Source organism: Typopeltis vanoorti, chromosome 2 (genome assembly GCF_054136105.1).
Source record: "Typopeltis vanoorti isolate ZY-2024b chromosome 2, IOZ_Tvanoo_1.0, whole genome shotgun sequence".
NCBI lineage: Eukaryota > Metazoa > Arthropoda > Arachnida > Uropygi > Thelyphonidae > Typopeltis > Typopeltis vanoorti.
In genome coordinates this window covers 176568061-176587003 of record NC_143550.1, presented here as the reverse complement: position 1 = coordinate 176587003, position 18943 = coordinate 176568061, and the positions used below count along the sequence as shown (strand labels likewise).

The following is an 18943-nucleotide window of genomic DNA, read 5'->3' as shown; positions in this document are numbered from 1 at the left end:
CGGTGTGATGATACAGCGTTCCCACTTTTTACGGGAGTTCACGGAACCATCTATTCCCCCCCCCCCCCCCAATTTTATCCGGCCTCCGGAACCGGCATAGGCTGACGAATCAGACCTATGGCTGGGTCAATATTCCTGACTGTAATATCCGTGTGTCCTCGGACCGGTTTGCCTGCTTGCGGGATGAAAAACCCCAGCTAAACTGGCGGAAAAAACCATGCTGTCCACGCCCAAGACCGGCTAACTGGCTATGGCTGAGGAAGATCCTTGAGCTCCTCACGTCGTTGACGGGAATCGAACCTAGGACACTCCTACCCCAGGCATATGGTTGCGAAGCGCAAAGCCACTAGGCTAACCGCGCGGACGGTAAACTGCTGAGATTGGTACACATCACTTCGCTTTCTTTACTTAGTTTCGAACTTATTTAGTTAGTGGACTTATTCTTTTAGATAGCCTCACAAGTCAGGTTATTTGTTGTTGGTCATTTCCTCTGAAGCAATAAGGCTACGAGGCAAATGTTAATTTCCTGTTCTAAGGCCAGTTTGCATGTTTCGTAGGAGTGAAAAACCCTGCATATCCTTATGAGACCAGCTAATTCGCATTCCTCTAAAAAGTACTTATGAAGATTCTTAGGATGCTAAATGAAATTCCAACTGAGGTCTTTTCCTACCAAAGAGCATTGTCAATGCCTCCTTCAGTCTATCTGGGAAATGTTCAGCAGGATAAGCCCACATATCACGGATGGCAATAGAGCGATGATAGTAGACCTCCTTATCTCCATACATCTGACCGGCAGGCCCAATGGATACATCAAGCCTATCTGTGCAGGTACACAGCAGCGGTGTCTGTCTCGTAAAAAAAAAAAAAAAAAAAAAAAAGTCTGGCATTACCCTCGAGATGTACAAACTTGACTGAGTCTTGCTTAACTCACAGCTTTCTTCAAATGGATGTTAGAATTTCCAGGAAAGCAATAAACAAAACACACACATCACTGTACCACTGAGCTTGAATTTTGCCCCATCAGAATGATAAATCTTGTCCACAAACCGTGCATCCCATTCATTTTAACCTTGAAACCATTTAATAAACTCAGCTGTGGAATCGGGATTGTGTCCATCACTCCAAGTAGGGGTTTCGACGCCTAAAATTTCAATTTAATTGCTTTGATGATGCGATATGGAGATTTTGATGGATATTTTGTTGAAAATGAACATTTCCAGTAGTTTCAAACGATTTGCATTATTCGAACTTCAAGTATATCGCATTTTTTTTAATTTTTATTTTACAAATTACGTTGCATTGTGGGTATAGTTTCATTGTTTTGATGTGTTTTGATTTTGCGACTAACGCCAACCACACGAAGTGATTAATATAGCAATTAAACCATACAAGGTATAGTAGCTTACTAATTAGAGTATAGACTGCGTGTAGACTTTTCAAGACATGTATATAAGCAAAAGTCCTCTCAAAACAAACAAATAAATAAATTGTTTATTTATTTGTTTCAAAACAAAATATTTAAAATTTATTTGTTTCAAAACAAAACAAACAAACAAATTATTATTATTATCTAAGACCTCCAGGGAGTCAAGGACTCATCGAGGGTGACTGTAAATTACCCAACCCAGCTATCATACCTACCCTTGAATTCATTCACACTAGATGCACTCACTACCCGTAAGGGCAAATTATTCCACTCACTCACTGCTCTCTGGGAGAAAAACCTAGCTCTTACCCCCTTTCTTCACTGAGAACAACCTTAACTTCCATGGATGCCCCCCGTGTTCTCTCCCTCACCTCCCATATAACGAAAAATTTCATCATTGACCCTTCATCATTCACCCTTCTTTGCACCCTTTCCACAGCTTCTTCATCTCCTTGGAACCCGGGAGACCAAATCTGTGCACAGTAATCCAAGTGTGGTCTTATCAAAACCTTATAAAGAGGCAAAATTACTTCTTTATCCTTACATGTCAAGGTTCGCTTCAACATACCAATTATCCTCTGAGTTGTATTTGCAACTCTTGCTATGTGACCTTTGAACTTTAATTTCTTATCCATCAATACACCAAGATCTGTTGCCTCTTCTGTTTCTTGTAGCACAACCCCGCTGATATAATATGCTTCTGGAACTCTAACCACGCAAAAGTGCATGACTTTACGCTTATTAACATTAAACTGACAACCATTTTCGTTATCCCAGATTTCCGGTCTATTCAAATCATTTTGTAATTTCTGAATATCAGTAGCATCCCTGATTGCCCTGCCTATCTTCGCATCATCAGCAAACAATTGCAAATCTGATGATAGACCCTGCTTGATATACATAAAAATAAAAAATTATATATAAGGGCGTCTTAAATTTTTTTAAAAAAATATGCATATATAATCGGCATTATATATATATATATATATATATATATATATAATGCGTTACCAAGGCAATAAAACGTTTGTAATTTTATTATTATTATTATTAACGTCAGACTTCCATGGAGTCAAAAGACTCATAGCTGAAAGTAACGTATCTCTTGAAAGCTATCTACAGTATAGCTTATTTTAAAACCTTATTCAAAGCATAACCATTGTCTGCTGCTTGTTATTTAAATGAAATACATAATATATAATGTATTTCTTATGTTATATAATTGTCATAATATCATAATATATTTATATATATTACATTATAGCGTTTATGATAAATAACAACAACGTTAATAATAAATTCAGATGAAGTTATTATTACATGATACCTCCAGTAAAACTCTACCATGTTTAATTTATGAAAACAATGAAGGAAGCCATCAGATTTCATCAATTAGCAGACGATGCATCTTTTGCTTAATGCACATTTCTTTTAAAAACATTTACTTCTGGTTGCTAATTCAAGCAAGTAACTCGACTATCAAATAGTTCTCGTAGTATTAACTTAGCTAAATATGAACTCAAAAGAACAACATTCAAAGGAATCGCGCTCAGGTTTTCCCCTCCACCAACGACATTTTCTCGTGCTGTTCTTCTCCATAAATCAGCAAAAAGAAGAAAAGCAACTCACGGAGAATGGTAAAAGTCAACAATGGAGTTCAAACACTAAGACGGGAACCCCACCCAACAGATGACTATTTCCGCCAGCATAAGGTGTCGATCAAAGAAGCCGCCGGTTATCCATGCATGAAAACACCGACTACCTCGTCGGCTGAGAAAAATAATTAAGTCATTTTGAAATCAGAGGTGTGCAAAGAAGAGGAAATGAGTGTACGGACGGTTGATTTTGGCCGCGGATAACGACTAGAGGAGGTGCTTCTCGGTATATTAAAAAGAAGCATTAACGATGTTTTGGTGCGTACAACTTTAATGATTTTTCTGTGTGTCTATGGATAAGAATATAAACGAAACAAAAAAAAAAAAAATCCAATTACACAGTACTGTGGTTAAGGTTAAAGTTAAAAGTTTTTTGCCATTGGAGAGTATTCGCATGCAGTTTGAGGGATCAATGCGATTACTGAAACGTCATAAAAATATTGAATTATTATTATTATTACGTTTTGGCAGAATTGGCGAATCCGTTTTGAAACGGAGATTATACATTTCTGTTTAATAAGAAATAATAATATTAATGATTAATTTATAAATAAACAAATATTAATATGATCAGAGAGGCAATCATGAAAAAAAAAAGGATGCTTTTTTTTTCTTTTTTCTTTTTTTTTCCTGGGGATAACGAATTACGGCATTATAGAAGTGATGCTACTAACATGGAATAGCGATGAGAAGGGATGCTTTTAATAGAAAATGGAATTTATTCAGAAGTAAAATGGATAGAAACCTAAAGAAAAGACTAATAAAATGTTATGTGTGGAGTGTATTGCCCTCTATGCAGCTGAAACTTTGAAGAAAGAAGAAATTAAGATTTCGGAAAGCTTGAGATGTGGATTTGGAGAAGAATGGAAAAAATCAAATGGACAGATAAAATAACTAATGAAGAGGTCATCAAAAGAGTAGAAGACGAAAGAAGTCTGTTAAATAGGATAAAAAGAAGAAGAAAGGGAAACTGGATTGGACATATTCTGGGGGGGGGGGGGGGGGATGGAATCATCAGAGATGCCATCGAAGGAAAAATAGACGGAAAAAGACCCAGAGGAAGAGTAAGGAAAGCAATGCTAGATGAGCTGAATGGAGAGTGGAAGGAAAGTTTCTGCTACTAAAAGAAGAACCTGCTCAATTGCTGAATACTCAAGAAGAAGAAGAGAAGCAGTGATGCAATTCTTGTTCGCTGAAGTTCACTTCGTGAGATACTGCGTTTGCTCATTTTTCATATAATTTCACAGTTTAATTATTTTGCTTAATTATGAATCGTACTAAAACCATCCACTTTAAACCAAAATTGAGATGATTCACCAAATGTTAGCAAAGATCCCAAATGCATTAAATTCTGTCAAATTCGTGTGTAGTTAACCTTTTACTCTTCTTTGAAAGAGTGTCCCTGCAGATAGTTAGGTTTAACCCAAAAATCAGACGTTATCACATTGCTTAGTAGAGGCCCGGAGATAAATTTAAGGTTCTCCTGCTCTAGAACAGGAGAACCAGATCATCTAATCCCTTCGTCCATCCACAGTACTAATGTAGGACACATTACAACCATTTGGGTGGGATTCACATAAAAAGGCCCCTTGTCCAAAGGCCTCCTAATCCTATCTCTGCAATGTTCTGCGTCTGTCCATTGCGTTATCTTAACACTTTTTGTTTTACAGGAAGAGAAAAAGACCAAACTGAAAAACTCGCACATCGTGTGAGATCGGCTAACTCGCCTTCGTCTGAAAAACTCTTATAAATGAATTAAAGCAAAAGTTTGACTAAACGATGGCGTATTGAGGGAAGAAAAAGTTTACAATGATCTAAAGAGATTATTATTTCATTATTTGTAGACTTCTGTGGTGATCACACTCGTTGTCAGATGTTTCATTTCGAGTAACCAGAGGCTGAAAAAAGGGCGGAAAAAATCTTTGTTCGAGAAAGAAAAAAACAACTGCATTCTTATCTACCAGAACAAATTCTATCTAATGCGTGAAACACTTGAATTCTTTTTCTTAGGTTTAAAAATAAGTTGAAAAATAAACATTTTCAAATTATTTTAAAAACCATGCAAGAAATAATAATAATAAAAAAAAAAAGGATAATGAGGGACAGCATGATTTTTGAATGTTGAAAAGTTGCAAATACAAATAAGTTTGAAGCTTCCACAGTCTGTGATGATTTTTAAAAATTCCCATTTGTTAAAGTCTAGTTCCGTAAACATTAGCAAATGGGATGTGCATATGCACGGGGAAATGTTTCTTCAAACTGACATCACCTGAAACAGTTCATCCGCCCTCTCAGAAATAGCGTTACTTTTATTTTTCACAACATTCTAACCGTATTTGGTAAGAGTTTGGTCAAGAAAGTGTCCAGACTATGACAGGTATTATAACACGTCATGCTTTCTAAACTGTTCCTGATCCGTTTTACCTTTGTGGTATTCTGCGAGGCCAAGACTTGCAAGACATTTGACCCGAGAGAAAGCTTCCGCAAGGAATAAAAAGATCTGCTGTCAACTTGAAGTAACTTGTGTTTAGATCTGAACTGCGAATTAATATTTTGATTTAACTGTTTTGTCCTCACGTGGGACTAACGAGTCACTACAGCTTTCAAAATCTCTCGTCTCTGGAGCTGATATAAAAAAATGGCTAGTCCGAAATCTGTGCTTCGAATACAATAGGTGATGTTTCATGCTAGTGTGTGCGAGAGAGAGAGAGAGAGAGAGAGAGATGGGGTTTTTCCAAAAAAAGCCTAGCAGTGAAATGCCCCGTTCCCTCAGTTCTATACACTATTCTCGTTGAAAATAAGGCTTCGAAAGCTTAGTTGAAATAGCTAGCTAGTAATCTAAAGTAAGCTAGTAATAAAATCTTTGCAATAAATCACTTATTTACCGACTCATTCATCTTTGCCTTGCCTTTTGGTCAGAATCATTCTTGTAGTCGTTGCCTTCTGAAAGATGGAGTGATGTGGAGTATACAAAATATACCTTACGACACACTGAATTAAGCTTATGCCCATTTTCTATTTTCTGAAGAATAGAGAAAATGCAATGGAAATCATTAGCTTTGAATTCGAACCCAACTGTGACAATGATGCAAAAATCTTTGTGCTAATTGATTCACTGTCTGGTGTGAGATCATGCTTATCGGAAGCCTAAAGTGAAATGGAAAAGACCCGTTGGTCTCCGAAACTGACCACAGTACTTATTATTACCATATTATATTATTACCGACACATACACCCTCACTCACAACAGAAGGTCACTTCATTATTGTATGAGTTATCTGACTGGTTGCCTGTTTCTCAAGAGTAAAAAACCTGGGTTTCCGGAGAAAATCCCTGATATCCTTGTATGAGACTGGCTAAATCATCCTTCCTTTGGAAAAAATTTAAATCTTTCTTTGGCCATGAAAGTCGAACTGAGCTGAATGTGGTCTGTCGCGTTGTCCATGTCACTACAGTATAGACGCAATGCAGTATAGTTCCAATCTTTTATGGATAAGACCCATAAAATAATTTTAAAAAGAAACCTATAAAATATACAGAAAAGTGAACAAAACAAATCTATTAACGCGTTTTATTCGTGAATGAGGAGGTCGAACTCATTTATCCCCAAGTGACTTTTTGGAAATAGTAGCTGGTCGTCGGTAATTGAGATCAGGACCTCAGAGAACTTCATGAAATCGGAACACATTTCAGCAAATAATATTCTAATGAATATTTACGTCTCTTAATTATACTAACGAATATTAGTATATAATTTTTTTAAATTTACGACGTTTGCAGATTTTTTTTTTTTTTTTTTTTTACAAAACTCAAATTTTATTATATTATAATATACTATTTTAGTATAGTTTTTTTTATTAATTAAAATTTTATTAGTTTTTATTATTAGATTATTAGATTTTACAGGTCGGATATTAATACAATACTGGATCTTTACGTTTCTGAATTAAAATGTATTTATTTGAGCCATGTTGAACGAAAAACGAAAGACAATTATGAGAAATATTAGGAAAAAGTTTTTCTTCTTCGTCGTCTGCTGTCAGATTCGTAAAATAGCTTCATTCTTTTTCTTCCTTCCTTCCTTTTTTTTTTTTTTTTTTTTTTTGACAACCGTTTATCAACAAACACGGCAACTTTAAGAAAAATATATTTATTTGTGTGCAGCGTGGCACGAAATATAATCATATGCAGTATTAAAGCTTTTTTTTTTTTTTTTGTCTGCTGCGTGCTTCCCGTAAAAGTCACTTCTTATAAAATTTATTGCTATAATTACAGCAATCGAGAAAGCTAGCGAAGATTGATGAATAGCTGCTTAAAGGCAATAGCTTTTGGCTAAATGATAATTAACAGGTTATATTAAAATTTAATTGAAGCTGTGGAATGTTATTATCACACTCTCTTCTGTTCGATTCATTCGTCTGCTTTGACAGGCGACATTTAATAAATATGCATGACATACCGCAGCGCCTCTTGCATAATATTTGAGTGAAGTTTCAAAATATTCATTATATGGAAGAAGGAGGCTTTATGCAAATAATCAACTTGATTTATCAGGCTTTTACAATTTTAATTTTAAGGAATTTTAAGTAGAAAGGAATTTTGATTTGGATTTTCCCCCTTTATTTCCAGTCTCCAATGGTCTTCTGCGGGTGTGTCGAAAACAGTGAAGAACAACGAGAAAACGATACAACTACATGTTGCACATGTCCCCCAGGATACAGCGTAGTGAACTCTTGTACGGAAAATACGGACGCTACTTGTAGTCCCTGTGGTGTCGGCACATTTTCACCCGAGCCGTCCCGAAATATTTCCTCTTGCCGTGCTTGCTCCGTGTGTCCAGAAAACAGCCGTCTCATCCGTGAATGTAACATCACCCATGATACAACATGCCTGTGCGATCGTGGATTTTATCTCGATAACAATGACGGTCTGTGTAAGCCCTGTGATCTGTGTCGACATGGATGGGGTGTAGCTAGACAGTGTACTCCTATGCAGAATACACTGTGTAGAAAATGTCCGCCAGGAACTTATTCGGGCGTTCTAAGTGTTACTCTAGGTTGTGTACTTTGCACAACATGTAGGGATGATCAAGTGATGGTTCAGGAATGCACACAGATCCAGGATACCCTTTGCGTTGGTAAGTGGCTTGTGTGATTTGTAAAATAATAATGTTTGAACAAGATAAATCAACTTTCTCTCGTTCAAAATATTGAAATTTGAAAATAAACTAATTATCTTTAGTATTTTTTAAAAACTTTCTGTAATGATTTAAAAAATTTTTAACGCATATTACGTTTAATTTGAATAATTCAAAATTTCCAATCCCGTCACAGTGTTGCATTTTACCTCCCACATGGATGCTACACATTATTTAAGGATATGATTGACGTCGCTTATTGGACATCCTATGCTCACTCCTTATACCTTATAGAGTTTTTTGGTACTAAAGTTTATGCTTCTAGAAATTTGATTGGGTGGCAATTGTCCTTTCCATATAGAATTAGTAAGACAATTGCAAACATCTCAGCTCAATGTGAGATTCAAACCCCCCACAGCCTGTTGCCTGGAGAGCAGATACACTATTCACTCGGCCAGGCTGGCTAACCTCAGAGTGCAGGGTTAATCCCCCCAAAATTAAGTTCTCCCCGTATGTGCACGCATGTTCCAACTGCTGAAGATTCAAGGTTCTGTAAAATTCAAGACAAATCAAAAACTCATACAAAGAGTTGGTATGAGTTTTTGATTTTTGGGCTCCTGTATTTGGTCAATAGTTTAACCAATCTGTGCTACAGTTTGACCATTCACCAAATGTCACTACTGGGGAAGTATCTATACAGATGCATTGATAATACTCATGATGGTCCAGTCTTGTGGTATTTCTTACCAAAAACCTCACTTCCATCACCGACTTTTCTTTTCTAGTAGTTGAGGAGTTCCAAAAGACGATTGTCATTTTCAGCCCATTTTGAAGCACTCAAAAACTCTTAAAAATATACACCATTACAAATATCGAGTGTCTCCGTAGCTTAGTCTAAGAGGCTACGTAATAATCAAACAGGTCCAAAAGCAACGCACCTTTAAAGTTTGGTCAAGTGAAGGCCAGTTGTTAACAACTTTTGGAAGATGTAAGGGCTTTCTTGCATCGGAAACTCGAGATTTTTTTCTCAGCAGACCACAAAACAGCTGGACACGACACGACATCAAATTGCACACGATATTGTGTCCCTACACAAAACGATTAGGAACATGAACTTGTCAGCATTCAAGAATGTGCTAATCTCAGGTGGTATGGTCACTTAATGGGAAGAAAAGTTTAGCAAAGCATAAGTTTGATGACGGGATGGTACGGGAAAGACCAAAAGGAAAACTAAGATCTAGATGAACTAATTCAACCAGAAGAGCCTTAGAAGGCTGAAACATGAGATCTAACAATATTTGGAGTCCTGGCAGATAAGACTGATTTGGAAGCAAATTATCTTTAAGAAGTTAGTAATAATGTAACCTTTTCATGTAGTACTCCCATCATATGACAGTACTACATACTGTCATGATATGAGGATATATGTCAGGAATTTGATGATGTCATATGATATACCGATTTCATAATCGTAATTGAATCAGTAATAATTGTATTTATTTTTATTTATTCATATGGAGTTTCCTCCCTTCCCCCCCCGTCTCTATTGGGCGAGTTGATCCCCCTCATGGGGGGGTTAGGTATTTATGGCTGTAGATCCGTGTGTTCACCGGGCCGGTTTGCCTGCTTACGAAATGAAAACCCCCAGATAAACTGGGGAGGGGGAGAAAACCCTGTTGTCCACGCCCAAGACCGGCTAACTTGGCTATGGCTCAGGAAGATCCTTAAGCTCCTCACGTCGGCGACGGGAATCGAGCCCAGGACACTCCTTCCCTAGGTATATGGTTGCAAAGCGCAAAGCCACCAAGCTAACCGCACGGACGGTAATAATTGCACTAATACTCAATATTTGCTTTAATTCATAAGCGTCAGTTGTCGTTCGAGTTTGCAAGTCACTTCCAATTCTACGCCCAATTCTTTGACTTCTGGTGTTAACAGTAATGACCTTCAATCTTGATTACGAATACTGAAGCAGTTTAATGAGACGTGATTTTTTTTTCAGCATAATACTACAATTACTTCACTCCTGGGAAGCGTGCTTTATCAGAGAAACACACGCACACACAAAAATGCATCTCAAACTCAGATGCAATACTGGAAGATTATAGAATAGTGGCATCACATCAGTGCGATAATGTTGGAGGATCCTGAGATTTTTTGCACTGCAAGTCAGCGTGACCTGTATCTAAAATTATTTTTATTTATTATTATTTTTTTATAACTGAGGTATATTGTAACCAAAGGGCTTTTCGCTTTTTGACTGCCAAGAAGATTCTACTTCGGAATCTCCACCGCAATACAGTATACAGTCTGAATGCGTTTACCAAAATTGACTTTATAAATCATCAGTGTGTGTGTTATAATAGCATGGTCGTGGTGGGATTATACTCTCCATAAACCCGCCTTTGGCACGCCCTTTTCTCTCAAATGCTACACTTGAATGGAAGACGTAGGAGTTTTAATAACATAATTAGAGCCTCACCAGTTAGTTATCGTTGGAGCAACCGACAAATTAGCGTTGCGTGCAAGTCTCCGGTCTCTATCAAATAATTAAACTATGAATGGACAAAGTGGTTAGAAAGATTCGTATGGAGTTCAATAAACGATCGACTGATCTCTGATGATGAAGCTATAGAGTTTTTATTGAGTTAGAATTATTACTGCAAAATGTTTTCCATATCAAACTTACAATTATGGTAATCATCGCACAGCGATGTAAACGAAACAAAAAAAAAAGTTGTTTCTATTGGAATTTCATGAAATGATTAAATTTTTTTTTTTTTTTTTTTTGAAATATGATATATGTGCTTAATCACCTTTGAGGTAAATCACAAAGTTTAATGAGAGGAACTTACCATGAATGAATAACCTTCAATGTTGCAGCATAATCTGTACCACTGAAGGGGTGCAACATAAGTATTATAATTTCCGCTGGATAAAGACGCATCCTTATTTAGTTTTGGATTAAGACATGAAAGTGTTAGTGGGTTGGTTAAAATGGCAACTGTGAGGCTAGTAACTTATGTTTATTAACTGCGTCCTCTGATTGGTTTGCCTGTTAAGCAGGATGAAGAAATTCGAACCCAAGTGTTTCTATCTCAACGTCCTCGCAAATACGCTATAGAGACGCTGTGTTGATGGAAGGGAAGTAAATTGACCCTATAAAAAGGCTTAACATGAGTATTAAACAAGTTTGGGCTTATGACAGTGAAGAGTGTTTCTGGGGTGATTCCGATCAGTCGAATTTAGATTTTTGTTGCGCACATTATTTCAATACGAGTACGGCTTGGTAAGTTTCACTTTTTTCCTCCCTCTATTCGATTTCTCGGAAACCTGGCGCGGGGCTTTACTGAGCGAGAGTATTTAAAAATAAAAAAAAATTAAAGTGCATCTCACATGAAAACGCATCGTTTGCAAAGAGATTTAAATAAGTGAAGAGGATGTCTACATCTATTGTTTTCTTATATGATCACGGCATTACATGATATCGGCGTTGTGCGACCGCATCATCATTTGCGAGACTGATGTAACAAGAACAGAATGGAGGCGAACAATGTAATCCAATTCCTGAATATTAAGGGTATCACAGTAGCTAGTAGAAACTCATTTCGCCATGTCTTCCTGCAAGGGGAAAAAAAAAAAAACATAATCAGCAGAGATGATCATGACAACTGCATCATGGGATTAGGCAAGTTTTTGTAGGGTTTCCAAAACTGAGTGATTATGTTGAATGGCAAAAGCTGCTGATCATTCAAGAGTTGCCATTCATCCCAAACACTCCTGGATGATAGAAGGCATCGCCATAATATGCGGTAATGTAATACCACACAATACCTACGAAAATACGAGTTATGGCGCTAAAATTCGGCGGTTTCGGACCATTCGCCGCATATTCTTCATCTTTTCTTCTTAAAGATATTGACTTCTCAATACCAGAAAAGATGTCTTGGTGTTACAGTCGAACAAATGCACGTTTGATAAGCTGTGGAAAAGTGGTCTGTCGCATCTTCTGTGCTATAGGTGCATCATGTTAGAGTAAATTACTTCGTTACGAATAGTTCTTACCTCGTTAACCTTGTACACCACTGGTACGCTATTGGTCCACTTTGCTTCTTTGGCGCCTGAAATGGCATGAAAAACTGGACTATAAAACTCATACTATTTCACAGACAATAATATATAGTGTTGGGCACCACGAGATGGCAATTGTCTGCCCTATTCACTTCCCCGAATGCCTAGGAATATCACTGATAGCATTGAACCAGCTATAGTGATGGCTAAGGGTGAAGATTGGCTGCTCCAGTCTTGAGAAAGTTAGTTAATACAGTAAAACAGCCTTGTCTGCGATTGTATTAAGAAATGGTCTCATACGGAAATGGCAAGATCTTCTCTATCCTAGAAACTTCTGTAGTTTTTCATTCCTACAAAATAAGTAAAGTCACTAGGGAACATACTCAATGAATGGTTTTGTAAAACTGTCTTCACAGTCTTAATTCTTCAGCCATAATCTCAACCTCCAACCCCCCCCCCCCCCCAAAAAAAAAAAAAACTCATTACACCTTTCTCAGGAGGATCAAGAAGGAAGCATGTGAGAGATAGGGAAAAATACTACTGTGTACAAGTACTAACATGCAATTTCAAAGATAAACCAATATAGAGTATGTACAATTCTGTATTTGTTTTATTGAAATATTTAAACAGAATGAATAATAATAGAGATGCTTAAGAGTAAAGCTTGTAATTGGGAGGGGGGGGGAGTATAGCAGACAATTGCTGATCCTCACCTTCTCATGATTCTCCATCTCCTTTATTTCTCATTATCTCCCTGGATAATGAACAAATGAGGAAGGACTGGAAATTTGAGATTTAACTGCACAAGTTGTATTTTGTATTGGCTTAATCCACAAGACAATACAACACTAAAATTTCATTGGGATCATTGCCCAATTAAACAAGACCTGCACTATTTCATGGAGAACTAGGACAAAGAGTGAAAAGTCCACTACTAGAACAAATTCCAAATCAACATAGAATAAGAAGTATCAACAGAAAAGAAGTGGAATTGGCAGAATTTGAGAACTACCATGTGGCATACTTAGTGTTACAAAAAACAAAGACAGGTACAATTCTTCTAAATAAGATTCAGGCAGTAATGATTATGAAAGGAAGGTGTAACTATAGTGTTCGACACTAAACATTGAGAAAAATATCTTTACTGGCAGGCAAGTTTCAAAAAGAATGAACAGACATCATATCGGAAATTGAACAATAAGACTTGTTTGTGCATGTGGTTCCTCTACTAAGGAAGAAGTTGAAGAAACCAGCCGACAAAGAAAAAAAAGGAAATGTTGGTCCTTCTTGAAGATATAAATGGCAGAGTATAAATGAATACTACACATAGAAATGCATGGGAAAAATTTGGAGGAAAGTAGAAAACCAATACTAATGGTAAATAGCTGATGGATTTCTGTTAAGTGCATGAATTAGTTATCACTTACACCACGTTCAAAGATATCCACAAATTCACAAACAAGACAAACAGTCTCACCCACAGTTTTATTGTTAGCAGCGATATCTTCAAACTTGTTCAGAACACAAGAATATTGAGGGAATTTTATAAACAGAACTCCAGACACAAGAGGTCCCAAACTATGACATGATAGTACTATGTGTAAGCGATCTTTAAACCTCTCTGTTTAAAAGTAATTAAATAGAAATCACAGGAAAAATTTGGTAACAATATAGAACACAAATATCATAAAATATAGCAAAATGTTTTGGATGCTACAAGAAAAGCTGAAATATGAAAGAAAGATTAGTACAAAATAAATCAGAAATAATAAAATTGATCTGAATGCTAAAGAATATGATACTCTGAAAAAAAAACGTTACTTTGAAAAATTATTGAGAATTGAGAAGCAGTCACACAATAGTATCAAAAAATATTCAAGGCAGATGGAGTTGGGAACAAATAAATCAATATTTTATTTGTTTATTTTATAGTGGCTGCACTGTATAATTCAGAATGCCTCATTAGAAAGGTATGTATAAAAATGAAATAAAAAAAAAATTGTGGAAGAGAAACTTTGAGAAGAACAAGTTGTTGTCATTGTTATTATTATTATTATTATTATTACATGGCACCTCCAAGGACTCATTGAGGGAGGGCACCTACTCTACACTACAACTCTCTGTCACCACCACTTAATCCACCAACTGCAACTATGCCAACACCATCTACCACCCACCACCAATAGGATTTTCACAGACAATCACAAACATCCATGTCCACAGCAGGATGCTAGTTGCTTTGTTATATTCCAAAGTTGAAAAATCTTTGGAATATAACAAGGATTTGTATTTAAGATTTGGAGAAAACATATATTATAAGGTGCCAAGAGAAAGGCTGTTCAAAAGACTATTCTTTAAACTAAATATTATACAAAGAAATAGAGATTCCTTGTATTTAAGTTGTAAGTCAGCAATTGGAATTGAAGGAGGCAGAAAGATAGACCATAGATATAAAACCAAGTATATAAGAATCTATCTGTACTGTTAACCGCCATCTATATGGATCATATTATGAAGGAAAGAAGAATTAAATTTGATATGAAAATTGAAAAATGTTAATTTCAATGCTTTGCTTTATACTCTAAAATAAATCGAGTAAGAAGATCTGCAAGACTTATTAACTAAATTGAATGACTGCTATAACAGATTTAGCATGAAAATCAGTAATAAAAAGGCAAAGACTGTAAAAATAGGCCAAACATGAAAAACAAAAATTGCACGCTGAATGGAAAACATATTGGACAGGTAAAATACTTTAGGCATGATTTTTAATGAAGATGTCAAATCAAGCTACATATGAAAATACAAAACATAATAACCTAAGTAGGTGTAATGGGAAATCAACTAAATAAATTTATAGGAAATAAACGAGGAATGAGTCAAAACACAAAACTTGTTGTATAACCATGCTGAAGCCAGTTTTAAGTTATGGATCTGAGAGCTAATGTAGAAATAAAGTCATCATCAAAGACTAGAGACCATAGATTTGAGAGCTCTTCTGATGATAAAAATTAGGGAAGTGAACAGATGGCATCATATTTAAAATGAAGATATTAGCATTCAGGAATGTATGAAGGGAAATAATCTTAAGTGATATGGTCACTTAAACAGAATGGGAGGGAAGTGAACAAAATAAGTTTTTGCCAGGGGGTAAGAAAGAACAACAACCAGGAACAATCCAAAATTTAAGTGAATTGATGCATTTCATGTGTAAAGATTGAATTTTAAGATCTGATAATATTGGAGTCCTGACAAATAAAAATTTGGAGGAAAAGTGTTCATAGAAAGTTAGTAGTAATGAGAAATTATTGTGTATAATATCATCATGTATGCCCTTTTCAGATACATGTATGGAATATAATAATCATAACATGAAAATGAAAACTAGATTAACCTGAAAGTAGCCAATTCTCAATTAGTGTGCAGTGTGTTTATCAGGATTTTGTATGCTATTGGAGGTGATGTGTTTGTTGTACAGGAGAAAGTGTGAAATAAGGTTTTGGAAGGAAAAAAACAATATAATCATATCATAAATAATAAATCATATCAAAAATTGGATAACTCATTTTTTTTTTTAAAGTAGAACAGTGAAAAAACTCATACTGAGAATAATAATTGTAATATTAATGAACTCAAGAAGAATCACTCCCAGAAAATAATTGATTATATTATTTAGCAAGTCAGAAATGTCTATTTTATTTCTCTTTACCATAATGGTGCTACCACAATTTTTATTTTATTTTATTTATTTTTGCTACCACATAGAGTGAGCTAGTTATCGATCCCAAAGTTGTATTTTTTTCGAGTTCAACAAGCATGATTGATGTGAGAGCTTTGGGTTTTGCACATATATGTTTTTTATTATTATTACTGAACACCTCCAGGGAGGGAGAGTGTGCCAACAAATGAACGAATGGTTCCCTTCTAACTACTAACCGCGCTCAAACTTACTTAAGTGAGTCATTAGTAGCAGAGGCTCTACCAATCGACCAACCTTTGCATCTATTTGTGTTTCCTCGGTGAACTTATCTGTTCCATTTTGACTTGGACACTCAACGAACAGATGACCATAAAGTGAAATGAAATGTTAAATATTTCTTTTAGGCGCATCTAGCAAATTGTACTCTCGGCCCAGAGCTTTTATAAATTGTTATTCAATATGGAGAATTAGTAAAAAAAAAAAAAAAATGCAATCAGAAAGCATGAAATTTGTTTCCATATTTTTTTACAGAGGTAAATAACAGTTGGAGAATAAAACTTGTAACATAAAACGAATATCCTGATATTCGTTTTATGTTACTCTAGAGATGACTGCTGTTTCTGTGTTTATTATACCTTATTTTGCATAATAAATGGAACGAAAACAAAAACTATAAATTTTAGTTAGAAGCCACTGAAGGTAAATTAAGCCAGGAATGTAAGTTTTCTTAAAATTAATCGCATTGAAAAACTTCAAACTAATTCAATATTACAATTTCGAGTTTAAAGCGAAAACGTTTCCCCTCTGGTCGTTTGGTTGTTAAATCAAACGACCAAAGCGGAAACGTTTTCGCTTAACATTCGTATTCTTCAAAGTACAGAATAAATAAAAACTAAAATTTACAGACTACGTTTTTGCAATTTTTTTAAAAAATTTATATGAAAAGATAATTATGCAAAACGCAATTGTATACAAAAAAAAAGTGACGAGCATGTAAGGTGCTATAATGGTAGTCGACTGCAATAGTATATATTATATTATGTGACATCGGTAACATTTCGTGGTTGTGTTTATTATTATTATTATTATGTGACACCTCCAGGGAGTCCAAGACTCATCGAGGGAGAATGTGCCAACAGTATCGAACGATTACTAACCGCGCTCAAACTTAGTGTATGCACCGTCTAATAATAAATATTTATGAAATACTATTAAAAGTGCTTATTCGTGATTACTGCTTTAAAAAAAAAAAAGAAGTTTAAACAGCTGTGGATGTTCAAATGCAATAATTACTAAGTGGTTGCAAAAATTGATAGAGTTGGCTCTTGCATGCGACTTATTTTATATAGTTTAAATAGCATGCTTCGGAAATGTCAAGATAAGTATTTTGTTATTACAGTATAGAGAATTATTTATTTTGAATGAGATCATCACAACGATTCAGGTTAAACACACAAGAAGGAAAAATGTATCATATTGCGATGCGATTTAGAATAAAATACTCAAGTGGAACTAAATAATATACCATGATGTTCATATTATTACATTCACGGAATGTATTAAAATTTATCTCGGTGTCTACTTTTCGAAATATGTTTGTAAGCAATTTTTCACTGAGATGCAGAAAACAACAATATACAATGTTCTAACTTTTAAAATGTATTTTAGACATAGTTGTTTTGCAACTAATTGACGAACTACATCGTGCAATCTTCTAACAATTTTTCATTAATGTCATTCTTTTGCACTGTTAAATACAGTATAAAATAACGTCTCCAAGCTATTTTTTTTTCTTTTTGTTCACGCTTACAGAATCTTTGTCTCGTCACGTCGAAAAATTTACTGCGAGAATTATTATTTGCTATTCCAACCGGGCCTGTGTTAGAAGTACCGTCTAGTTCTGGAGGCTTCTTTCCCTCCCCTTTCTTCTTCGCTGGTCCCCCGTTGCCGACAGAGACTAATGGCAATCGCTATTGTGTTTCCCGGCGTTGCATCCGTTCTTCGGTTGGTATGTGCGTGCAGTATTCAAGGTCTTCACTCTTCTCACCCGGCCCGAGACACCTTCTCCGACCCACTTCACACCTGGAGCCGCTCCTCGCGACCTAGGCCGCCCGCCCTGGCACAGAATGACACCCTCGGGGCTTCTGAGCTCTCGTAATTACAGCGTTCAGAGGTTCGGCGGCGAGAGTGGCTGTGTCGTAATAATCATGCTGGAGCAACCGTAGTCGTAAGCCCCTGTTTAGATTCCACAGCCCGTAATTTGGCCAGAGCAAGACGCTTTACGGCGTTTCCTAAAGCCAAAACGCAGACAAACAACTTTGTTTGCCAACGACCGAGTCAAGGAAACGTAGGCACCGTCACAATAAAAATTAATAACTTCGGAAATTGCCATTGCTTTGATGTTTTTACACTTTCGAGTGCGGTAATGTGTTTCTGATGCGAAACGGAACTTGCAGTTTGTCAAGGTCGAAGGACATAAGTGTTAAATTTACTTTCGTCGCATTTTTCGCCCTTCTGCTCAGGATTGGCTCATTTTAAATTAATCCTTTCGTCTTGCAATTACTACCGTGCAATAAGAAAGATCGGAAAGTTCAGACAGATGCATCTCGGTTCATTCTTTTATTTTTCTTCCAGCCCGAAAGCAGTACTTATTAACATTTTTCAATATTCCTGTATATTTTCATTGTAGCGAATGCGTACTTGGTTTAGTCGCTTTTTTTTTGTTATTTTAATTTTCGCATAAAAAAGGTCATTTTTTCCCCTCTTTAATAACACATTTTTTATTTGTAAAAAAAGTGTTTCGCACACTCGGCTTTTGCAAAGGCTTAACAATTATAATATTAGGAAAGTTTTTTTTTTTTTGTTTGTTTAAATTAAGCTCGTATCTCGCACGAGCTTAATTTAAACCACATTTAAGAGAAAGGACATTTAGAAAAATGGTTATCAAGTAATTT

At 35.8% G+C, this 18943-nt stretch overlaps 1 protein-coding gene across 1 annotated transcript in view; it reads left to right on the top strand.

Annotated features, from left to right (window-relative positions):
* The window catches only part of LOC150109687 (tumor necrosis factor receptor superfamily member 16-like), a 73610-nt gene that overhangs the window by 10944 nt on the left and 43723 nt on the right, over nucleotides 1-18943 (top strand). The window contains exon 2 of the mRNA XM_090409721.1: nucleotides 7711-8218. Coding sequence (XP_090265847.1) covers nucleotides 7711-8218 — 508 coding nt within the window. The remainder of the gene's footprint in view (nucleotides 1-7710; nucleotides 8219-18943) is intronic.